The sequence below is a fragment of the Culex quinquefasciatus genome, chromosome 3, assembly GCF_015732765.1.
Source record: "Culex quinquefasciatus strain JHB chromosome 3, VPISU_Cqui_1.0_pri_paternal, whole genome shotgun sequence".
NCBI lineage: Eukaryota > Metazoa > Arthropoda > Insecta > Diptera > Culicidae > Culex > Culex quinquefasciatus.
Genome location: NC_051863.1, coordinates 146,315,129 through 146,327,148, shown reverse-complemented (window position 1 = coordinate 146,327,148; position 12,020 = coordinate 146,315,129). Strand labels below are relative to the sequence as shown.

General features: G+C 37.5%; 1 protein-coding gene across 3 annotated transcripts in view; it reads left to right on the top strand.

The window, feature by feature from the left end:
• Window positions 1–12,020, top strand: part of LOC6052497 (potassium voltage-gated channel protein Shal) — a 130,563-nt gene that overhangs the window by 90,457 nt on the left and 28,086 nt on the right. For all 3 annotated transcript variants that reach the window (XM_038262915.1, XM_038262913.1, XM_038262916.1), the window contains exons 3-4: window positions 2,348–2,510; window positions 2,737–2,925. In XM_038262915.1, coding sequence (XP_038118843.1) covers window positions 2,348–2,510; window positions 2,737–2,925 — 352 coding nt within the window. The remainder of the gene's footprint in view (window positions 1–2,347; window positions 2,511–2,736; window positions 2,926–12,020) is intronic.

Genomic DNA, 12,020 nt, shown 5'->3' with positions numbered 1-12,020 from the left:
GACACCTAGTTTCGAGTAGGAATCCCGTAATCGGGAACGCCAAGGCAATGCTGTAGAGCGAATAATTTGATTTGATTGAAAATGTTAGTCTTGATTTAAAAATTTTCAAAATATTTTTTTCGAAAAGATCGGAAAATTTCACGAATGTTTCATATATTAACATTGAAAATCGGACCATTCATTGCTGAGATATCGTCATTAGAAAACAGTGTGTTGTTTTGGTGAGATTTAGAAAACTTCAATTTTCGTGTTTCTTTTTCTTAAAGCGGCTCTATCTCAGCAACCCGAGGTTCAATCTTCAATGTCTCTTAGACAATTTTATAGCAAATTTTCTGAACTTTTAAATTTTTGAAAAACTGCAAATATTTCGCTAAAATCAAATTTTCGGTGGCTTTATCTTGAAAACGGAGCCCTTTATCAAAAAATCTGTAAAGTAATTTTCGATTGCAAATTCAATTTTGCATTAAAAAGTAATGTCAAACTTGTTTTTGCATGAAACTTCAATTTATTCCAAAAATCACTATTTTTCAAAAATTTATAACTCGGCGGCAGATTTTTTGACCATGTTTCTCTATAGCTCAAAAGTTGCGGATTTTTGTCCCCTAAAACATATCAAAAAATCTCGAAAATCAAAAAATACGTATTTTGGGAAATTGAAATTTAGTAAAACAAATTTTGATAAAAAAATCTGCAGATTTTTTTTCCGTGTACCTATTTTTTTCTCAAAAGTTCTCAACAATACCTACAACTTTGCCGAAGACACCAAATTGATCTGAAAATTCACTCAAAAGTTACAGCTGTTTGAATATTTACATACCATTTTTGTATGGACAGCAGCCAAAATTGTATGGAGACTTGTATGGGTGATCCAATGACCCAAAATAGCTTATTTGGTCATAGGGAAGGCCCCCACAAAGTTTGAGCCAAATCAAAAAATACAAAAAATAAAAATGGTCGAAATCGGCCGATTTCGTAGAGAGTTGCTCCCCTTAGGACAAAGTTTCACGCAAATCGAAGAGGGGTCGGGGCAACTGCTGTGTGAGTTGGCGGAGAATTACCCATATATATATAATTTTAAGTAACTTGCGATTATTTTTTTCCTTAAATACCTAACCCTTGAGATAACATTTCCAACGATGTTTAACTTTTTGATGTTTAGTAATGTATTATGGAAGAAAAATATCTTAAGACAAAATTAGGGCATTTTTTTCGAAAAAAAATTCCATTATTCAAAAAAAAGTAATTCGTCACAGTTGGCTGCGACAAACATTTGGGGTATATGTTTTATCCATCAGTGGGTTTTTTGATGAAAAATGCTATTAAATCAAATTGTTAATTAAGTATTTCAATAAAAAAAACTTTTATTTGGCATATTCTGCTCCATCCAGATCAATTTTGACTAACATTTACTTTTTCTTTTCGCAAAAATAAGTATTGTGGGTTTTGCATCTTAAATCATCTTGGCCACAACAAAACATAATGATTATATTAACAATTATAACTTTAATGATTAAATTAACTGACCAATAATTTTTTAACTGTTTATTTCAATTAAGTAAATCGAAAGAAAATTTAGTTCTCAATTTCGAGCAAAATTGAGGGTATAAAATTATCTTTTCCAATAGTGGATCCCTTTTAATTTCTCTAATGAAAACCCTCAATTTTGCTCTGACTAACTTTTTCAAAAAAAATTTTCGTAAAATCGCGATAACTCGTGATGTTTATAAACAAACCCCTTATGTCTATATATCAAATTTTTTGTAATTGTCTGCTCTACAACTTTGTGCAACATTGCTACACTTTAAAAAATAACCCTGCAATGTTTAAAAATACGAAATTTTGAAATGAAAAATTTTGTTCTACATGAAAAAATTTCCTTGCTGGGTCAATGTAGATTCGAAAAGTACATTAAATTTCCCAAAAAAATACATGTTCCAAAAATTTTTACAGTCAAGTAACGGAAAATGGGAGAGTTTTTAAAACTTTTTTAGGAATTCTGAGTACGCCATCAAATCGGTGTCTAATTTTTCATAAAAGTCCCTTTGACACCAAATTTCTATCTCATCTCCGTTTCAGGCTGCAAATTATTGAAAAACACCTCTTTTTTCGCATGTTCAAAAATGGAAGGGGTCGTACCGCCCCTCCGTCAAGAGATATCAAAAAACGGACCTCGGATTCGTGATGAGGGACAAAAGTTACCCCTTAGGACAAAGTTTCACGACGAACTTTATCTCATTTAGTGTAATCCAGAATTGTTGGCATTTTAAGAACATATTAATTCACTATTAACTTCATGATACCTTCAATAATTTTCCAATGTTTACTTTCATAATCCCTCCCCCTCTAGTTACGGTGACATGGTGCCCGAAACCATCGCGGGCAAGATCGTGGGAGGCGTCTGTTCGCTGAGCGGTGTGCTGGTCATCGCGCTACCCGTACCTGTAATCGTGTCCAACTTCAGCCGCATCTACCACCAAAACCAGCGGGCAGACAAGCGGAAAGCACAGCGGGTAGGCATCCGGCTCCGGCGCCTGGGCTATGGCCTGGGGTTGCGCCTGGGCCGCCGGTTTGGTCACCACTTTGACCGCCACCACCGGCTCTCTGACACCATCCCCGACGTCGACCCGTTGGAGGTCGACGACGGCATCTCGGTGTAAGTAACGGCTTCCAAGGACACCCCCTTTGTTAATCCCCGGTTTTTTTTTTGTTTTTTTCGTTTTTCCTTTTTACTTGTAGAAAGCACGACTCGCACGAATACGAATAGCGAAAGCAGGCGCGAGTGCGGCGTTCGCGAGTAAGAAGAAGGCTGCCGAGTCGCGGCTAGCGGCGCAGGAGTCTGGCATCGAACTGGACGACAACTACAACGATGAAGACATCTTCGAGCTACAGCATCATCATCTGTTGAGATGTTTAGAGAAGACTACGGTTAGCAAAACACACACCAACCGAACTAAAAACAAACAAACAAAAAATCATCCATTTCTTCACTCTTTTTCTCAAAATTTTCTTCTTCTTCTACTACTACTTCTATTGCTCTTGAGCAAATTAAAGCAAAACTTCACTTCAATAACAAGTTTCGCAATCCCATTCGCTCGCTCTCTCTCTTTCTCTCTCAATCTTTTACTTCCGAGATGATTTATCGCCACTTGCTCTAATCTTGAAATTTATACACGTGTGTGTGTTTTCGTGTGCTAAGTGCGTTGTTCGTTTGTGGCCAGGCAATGTTTTCCTTAGCTTTTCTCGATGCTTTCCCCTCGGGACTTGGCTGCTGACCATTACGCGGTCGGTGCGAAGTGTTGTTGGATTTGACTCGTGATTTTTTCTTCACTACATCATCCGCTCTTGCACAATCATCATACATCACAACAAAAAAAAAAAACATTTTTCAACTGACAACCCGCATAAACGAGAACCTTAAAAAAACTTTGTGTTAAATGGTTTTCTCACCATTTCAGAGATCGTAACCACTATTTGAAAAATGGTAGGAAAACCTTAAAAATACCATATCGGAAATGGTACCCTACTATTTTTCATAAAGTTCGACCATCTGAATTGAGGGTGGTTAGCAACGGTAACCTTAAAAATCCCCGAACAACGTTTCGTCAAATTACCATTTGTGTAATGGTAAAAATAAAGTAAATTTTCGCGAAAAAGCGACCTTTTTCTTTCGGTTTTTACTGTTTGAGAAATGGTTTTTAAAAAGTATTTTAAGGTTTTTCTTACAAATTTTAACCTTGCGTCTACTATTTTAGAAAGGGTTTGTAAATGGTTTTTTAGGGTTTTTCTTGCTATTTTTACCTACCGCTACTATTTTGGAAATAGTTTTCATATGGTTATTTTAAGGTTTATCCTACATTTTTCCCAGTTTCACTATTTCAGAAATAGTTTTCAAATGGTAAATTTAAGTTTATCGGACAAATTTACAACTTTTTGAGAAATAGTTTTTAAAAATTTTTCTTAAATTTTTACCTACCTATTTTTTTACAGAATTGTTCACTTTTTGACGGATGGTTCACAACAATAATATATTAACTTTATCGGCTTGAATCTAGGCTTGAATTCTAGTTGAATGTTGATTCTGTTTAGTTGATCATACTGCCAAAATCGTCCAAACCTGAAAATGTAAGAAAAAAACAATCACAAAGTATCGAGTAGAATGTAACATTCAAATATCAAATACTTATCTGATGATTCAGATTGATTGATGCCAATCGTTTGATTGCTTGGTTGCATCCTCGGCGGAACAATACTGTCGGCCGGCTGCCGGCAAGATCTCTTGATTACCGCTCGAATTCTCCAGCACCAGCTGTTCCGTTTTTATCAAGTTCTCCACGGCGCTGAAATGATCAACAAGAAAAATATAAACAAAGTATCTGGTAAATTAAATGATTTGTTTGAAAATTATACCTGCGCACAAAACGTAAACAACGACCAGCCGCACAAACGTTTCACTTCAGACTGTTTTTGCCTGCGCTGCGCTTGCCTGCGCGAGAGCAGGTAACGAAGCGTAGCGAGAGAAGAGAAAAGAGAGAACATGCAAGGCAAATATTATTTTGCGTTGAATATAAAATATTGATACAGTCATTCACATATTCGGAACACTTTTGTGATAATTTGTCAATAGCATGCCAAATGCAGCTTTTCTCTCGACCCTACTATTTTTAGGACCTTTATTTGGCCATTTTCTTGCTATTTCACTAGTAAAAGTAGTACTTTTTGAACAAAAAACTTCATTTCAAGACTATTTTATTCAGAGCAGCAAAACACTGCCTCCAAATTGCCTGTTTCATGATTGTGCCTCCCACAATTGTGGAACACCTGAATTTTACTGATATTTTTACAAAAAAGTTATCAGACCATGGATAAAACATCACTAGGGTAGGGTAGTCATCAATGAGACACTTTTGGTTTTTAAACTTCAACGATTTTTGTATTTTTTTCTTTAGCATATTTTAAAGAACTTTTTGTTGCATTTTCTTTCTTTTAGTTTGTTCTAACATTGACCAAAATATGAGATCGATCTGACGTCTACAGTCAGAGTTATTCAACTGTCTCATTGTAGACGCACTTGGCAGGAACAATGAGACAGCTGGGGAACAATGAGACACTCTACAAAAATCAATACTTTTCTAGTAAAACATCATGCTTTTATATTGTTCCATTGCAGGTGACTTGCTTTGAATATATTCAAGCAATTTTGTCAACATGAAAGTTCAATTTACAAAAGTTGTACTAAAAGTATTTAAATTTTGTAAAATCCATATATTTTATCAAATAACTTTAGATTTTTGGTTAAATGAAGTTCAAACTCAATAAATATGCCAAAAATCACTTCTAATTCATGTTTTGAAAGATTTCACAGATTTTGAAAAGTTTAATGAAGAAAAATCAAAGTGTCTCATTGTTACCCATGGGTAGAAAAGAGTGGACAATGAGACAGCCCTGGATTCTGGGTATATTCTAAATTTTGGTCAAACCCAATAAAAGGACATTGTAGCCCAACTTATGCCCTGTAAAATGACGAAAGAAATTTGGAGAAATATTAGTTTTTGTGTTAATGGCAGCCTATGAGCGAAAATATAATTTTTAGTCATAATTTACTATTACACCCCAGAATCAAACATGTATGAATAACTTTACAAGGGAGCATCCATAACCAAAGCCACAATTATAGCAGACGTGTATCTAGTAGACACACCTTTCCCCCAAATATGAGCCTGATTGATTGAAACTACGTCTTGTGAGAGCCATTTTATCATTGTTCCCCGTGTCTCATTGATGACTACTCTACCCTAAGCTTGAGTTTCACTGGTTGAAGTGTGTGAAGTCATTATTTTGTTACAAATATGTACTGCTGGAGAGAATCAAAGTTTGTTTACATCCGTAAGAAAAAAGTGTTCCGAATTTGTGGATTTCAAGGGTCAAAGTTTTTCTTCAAAAACTTGATATAAAAGTTAAAATTTGCAGTTGTTCGATACAGCATTCGAAAGATCGCAAAAAAAGCTTTCAAATGAAGGTAAAAGCGAATCATTAAGTTCAATTATCGATTTGCTATGATTTTTTGAACATTGGCCGATCTGTAAACTGTTCCGAATATGAGGGATGGCTGCAAATTGAAATTGACCTAGCGGAGAGTCGAAATCGACATCGGCATAGGTGCCACGATACCAGTGATTTCGTCCAACCAGTCTAGAAACACTGTTTTGTTCTGGCCATAATGTGTTAACATTGTGGAGCAAAACTGCTTCACGGCGGCCAAAAAACCCAACGCTGCCATAGTGATACGATCACTCACCAAAACACCGCGAATCAAAACCCGTCGAATTTCGCTCTAGTTACAGTTTCTTCTGAGCAGGTCGTTTGCGCATTTGCGCTCCCGCTAGAGCAGGTTCGGGTCGAGGTACTGGTTGAGCTGCTTCCGCCGGACGTGCCGCGCCTCGATCTTTATGCCGTCGCGTGTCGTCTCGAGGACCTTGATGGGACCTGAAAGAAATCAACTTTTTGGCTGTAGAATCGCTCAACGCACCGCATGTTTGTGCACGGCATCGGTAAAGTTCTGGATGCTTTCGGTCAGGTCCACGTACAGGTTCTCTGACCACTCTGACCCCATGAACCTGAGCGAGCAGAGTGTTATCTGCGCCCTCGCCGCCGTCGTCCTTTTGGTTTTACTCCTGCTGCTCGAAGCACTTCGGGTTGACGTGGGCCAGGTTGATGTGCAGGATTCGCTCCAGGTTCTGGATTAGGTAGCGGATCTTGGACTCGACCAGTTCGCACCACTCGAGATGGTCGTCGGTGTTGTTCGAGGTCACCAGCAGTACGATAAAGTAGCGATACTTGAAGAAGAAGCTCGGCGCCTCAAACAGCTTGTCCCAGCCAGCCTTGCCGAGCATGATTTCGTCCGTGATCTGCATGCCGCTGTTGAACTCGTTCAGCATGACCTTCCGCGTCGAGCTAGACACGTGGAAGGTCAAGTTTTGCTGCGGATATGCCGGCGTGATGATCGGCATCAGGTGGAACCGGTCCTGCACGTTCACCCGCGAATCCCAAACTTGAAAGCCCAGATTCACGGTGTCCGGCCGCTTCAGGAACACCGGCTGGGGCCACTTCCAGCGCAAAAACACCAGAAAGAACTTGTGTACCTGCGTGGCCGCGACGACATTTGGGAGCTGACACGTCCTGGCCACCAGCATACCCCACGACACACCTCCAAAGTAACCCAAAGAGTTGGAGTAGATTCCATGCTCTGAAAACAGAAAAAAACAGTGAAAAGAAGAAAACCACAATATTAACAAAAACCCCAAAAGATACCAACCAAAGCTCAACTCACTCTTCGCCCACAGCTTGATCGAACGCAGCGCCAGCCGAAAGTTGTCAATGTTGGGCACCAGCCGCAGGATCTCGTCGGTGGCGCGGCACCCGTTCAGACTGCGCACCAACTTGGGGTCCAGATTCTTCAGCAGCATATCGTCGCCCAGGTCAAAGTTGTTCGGAATCTCCTTCAGCGCCAACCGCGCAAACAGTATATCAATTTTGATGCCGTCAAAGTTCATCTTGACGACCGGCACAAGCGCCTCCTCGACGGCGCGGCACTCCGTCACCTCGGGCTGTTTCTTCAGCAGCTCGAAGAATGACCCAAAGTAGTCCAGCCGTTCGATGTTGCGCGGCGCCACACACAGCGCGTCAATATTCGCTCCCTTGTGGTTAACGCCCAGCCGGTACGACCCAAAAGTGTAGATCTTCCCGCCGAGCTTCGCGACATGTTCTTTGAGATGGAAACATTGCGCACTTACTGCTTGACCAGCGTGTTCAGCTTGGGCAGAATCTCCATCCGGTGGTTTAGCTCGAGCGCCTTCTGCAGCTCCACCGTTTTGGTGTGGTCTTCCGGCTTCGTTTCCGCCAAACTGATGGCCGACGTCATGCCCAGAGTTTCGTTACTGCCAGCCGATGCTGCTGCTGCGGCTGCCGCGGGCTAAACGAAAAAATCCTTTAAAAAAAACTTTGCCGGCAAAGGGAAGATAAAAAATCAAAACAAACTTTCCTCCTCCAACGATCGTTGCACCAAAAGCAACACCAAGTTGACAGTGGATTTGAACTTGATTTTGAGTACCTCCAGCTAACCGTGTACTAATTTTTCAGTTCAACTGCGATTAAATTTTTTTGGTAAACGTAGTTGAACTGAAAAATTCGTATGAAAAAGTGCGAAACGCATTAGCAATGTGCGATTTTCAGTTACAGTGTACACCTCCCAAATAAACTGTGGTAATCTCCGGCAATTCCTCAAAATGGTCAACTCACATTTTGCGTGTATCGCCCCGTTTTGACATTTCTCTCCTTCTTCGCAAACGCCCTCCCAGTCACGGCGTTCTAGCAGGATTCTGGAAGAGTTCTCACAGAGGTGGATATTCTAACAGCATTCTAACAGAAATGTTCTACTATTTTTGCAGGATTCTGGCAGAACCAGCTGTGCTAGAATATTTCAAGACTGGGCTCTCGCTGATTCATCTGTGAGCAACCGGCGCAACAAAAACAAACAACAACAACAAATCTGTCGTCGCAAGTGTTATAAAATTTAGTGAATTTCTGCTCGGAAACTAGGCTTCGTATTGGGTTTGTATTTTGTAATTGGAGAATTGGAGAACAGAGCGGCGGATCGTTTGCCTGGGGTGGCTTTCGATGCTGATGTTTAATCGGTTCGATTTTGGTTGGCTGGATGGGAATAGAGGTGATCAAACCACGATTGATCGGATTTGCAAGGAAAGTTGTTGCAGGGAGGACAGATGTCCGCCAATAGTGGATTTTTAATGGTTTATTTGGGCTATTGCTTTGACTGTACCATTTTTGCATCATGGTAGATCCAAACATGGGGCCGCTGTCGGGAATCTCCTGCGTTTTAAAGCACGGCAAACGGGTTGCTTCCATTTGTGGGGAAACTGGCCGAATGGGTGCTCCACCTGGATCAAGAAAAGATTTGCAGGGACAAAGAATTTGCCTGGTTTTACTTCCACCGCGCATTGCTAAATGGTGGTATCAACGTGGTGCTTGCTCTCTCCTGGCTGAGGTCGAGGTAATCTTATTTTTCAGCCCATCAAAAATGTATACGGACCCCATCCGAAATAATTTAGGTTATTGATTTAGGTTTTTGATTGTGTTGGAAAATCTCTTCGGATAGTTCGGATAGGGCTCGTGCATAAACAACGTGGCTACGTGACTACCAAAATTCAAATTCGAGATTCTTCAAATGATTGGAAAGGTTTTCCAAGAAAGTCTAGCAAAACAATGCCAAAGGGCCGTTGTGGGTTTGTAAACAAAGATTGTATCCCTTTCATGCCAGATGTAAACATCCTCTAGCGTGAGCAGGACACACTCTTTGTTTACAAACCCACAACGGCCCTTTGGCATTGTTTTGCTAGAAGTGCACCCCGTATTGTTAACATCACTTTATTTTTTGCATGATGGGCGCTGAAATGAGGATTATGCTCCGAGGCAAAATTTTTATTCAAAATATTAATAAAACCTGGTTGAATTTGATGGAACATATTCAAAAATCATTACAATATTTCGAACGGATATATAATATCGCGTATCGAAGTTAACCATTAACCAACTTTAAAATAACCTTTTGATTTAGGATAACTATTTCAGTAAACATCCTCAAATAGTTTTTCAAAGTCATTCAGAAAAAAATCACCACTACCAACTGCTTAAAAACCTTAATTATAACGGTAACTATTTGACAAATAATCATCCAAGTCCGCCAGTTGAACCATTTGAACTTTAAAATTACCTTATGATTTAGGGTAACCATTTGAGAAAACATCTGCAAATAGTTTTTTAAAGTTATCAAAAAAATTGTTTACCATTACAAACATTAAAATAACTCTATTACTTATGGTGACCATTTGACAAATAGTTATCAAGGTCCGCCAAATAACATTATTACAAATGGTGACCATAACTCATAAGGTTGTTTTAAGGTCCTCACTAGAATTCATATAGTTTTCGTTTATCCGGGAAGAACACATTTCGCTAGATTTGTTAAACATGCTGCTTCGCCATCGAATCGATGTCATCAACTCTGATTGTGTGTTTATTTTGTAGTTTGTTGTTTTTTTTAGACGCTACAGCTTGTGATACACTAATTGCACTCCATTTCCCAATGTTTCACGATTTGGTGTTTCCCAACCGTTGTTGTTTGCTTGACTGTGCTTCTTTCAGTTATATTCGAGTGTCTTAATGGCGATTAATCAAATTTGAATGTTGTACAACTGAAGAAAAAAGTTTCGAAATGAAAAATTTATATTTTATTTCCCATCGGAACTTTTGATTTCTAATCCAGGTTCAAAACATTTCATTAGAAGTTAATGACTAGACTTATATCAATTAAATTGAAACAGCAAAATATACATCGTAAAGTAAATTTTGGCCTTTCCTATGACCAAAGAAGCCATTTTGTATGATTGGTTCACGCATATAAGTCGCAATACAATTTTTTAAGCTGTCTATACAAAAAATGGTACGTAAATATTCGAATTTTTCTCATAGAATTTATGTCTTCGGCAATGTTGTTGGTATTGATGAGGACAATACAGAAAAAAAACGGTACATAGAAAATGGTCCTTTTTCACATAAAAATATTTCCCAATCTTTCTGTATGTTTTTTGAAAACTTTTTCTTACTCTTGACTATTCCATAGTTATAAGTACTAATTTATCGATTGAACTATGATGTAAAACACAGCTGAAAGGAACACCAAAACTCTGTTATATACCTAAATGAACTCATTGTAACTTGATTATTCACAAATAAAACCGAATTGAATTGAATTGAATTGAATATTACCCAATTTTTTTTGTGTGTTTTAGAGGACAAAAGCCCACAACTTCTCAGCCATTGAGGAGAATTGTTTTGCCAACGAATCAGAAAAAAAAATAAATATTTTTTTGAAAAACATTTTTTTCCGAAAAAAAAATGTGACTGCTCTTTTCAATGCAAAATTAATTATGCAATTGAAAAGTACCTTACATCAATTTTGTTGAATTGCACCGTTTTTTTAGATTTGGATAGTTTTACATTGTAAACTGTAGCCAAAAATACTTTTAAAAAACTATAACTAAAGGGAAAACTTTTTGGTACTTTGCTATGGCTTATAAATTGTGCGTTTTTTTCTCTAAAATATATCCAAAAAAGAAAAATCAAAAAACGAATTTTGGGAATTGATTTTTTGTGTACAAAGGTCAACTTAAGTTCAGACATTTTTTTTATTTACCTATTTTTTCTGAATAATCTTCACAATTACCTTCAACTTTGCCGATTACCAAAATCGATTCAAAAATTATTTTAAATCATACAGAATTTCGAATATTTACTTAAGTACTTTATTCGAATGAACAGCTGCCAAATTGTATTGAGACTTGTATGGATTAAATTAATAGTAAAGTTTGAGACAAATTAAAAAAAAAACATACAGATAAGATCCTATTTCGGTATTTGGGGAGAAGTAGAAGATATTTAGATAGTTTCTTGATTTTTTAAATTATTAAATTGCATGATCAGGTGGATATTTATACCAATTTTGATTTTGTATAATTGGCGGGATTGATTTTTTGAATATTTTTTGCAGTATATTTTTTTAAACAACTTTCTTTTAAATATTTGCTATGGCCTCATTATTGATCTCTTCATATAATTCCTTATCTTGGAAATAATTTTAAACAAAAATTACAAATTATTAACGATGGCCAAAAATTGAATAAAATTTTATATATAATTTGCAAAAATATTTAAGAAGTCAGACTTTTTCTGTTTTAGGAACTGCATGTGTTTGAAAGAATTTAAAAGTTTTTAAAATTTTATTTTTTCGAATATCACCAAGAATTGTTTAAATTGAAAAATCTATAAACTCATAACATATTTCAGAAGTTTTCAACTAATAGAACTTCTTAAAGAATAAAAAAAAACACAAAAATATTCGAATAAGCAAAAATAGTTTCCATGAAAAAAATGAAAAAAAAACTCAACAA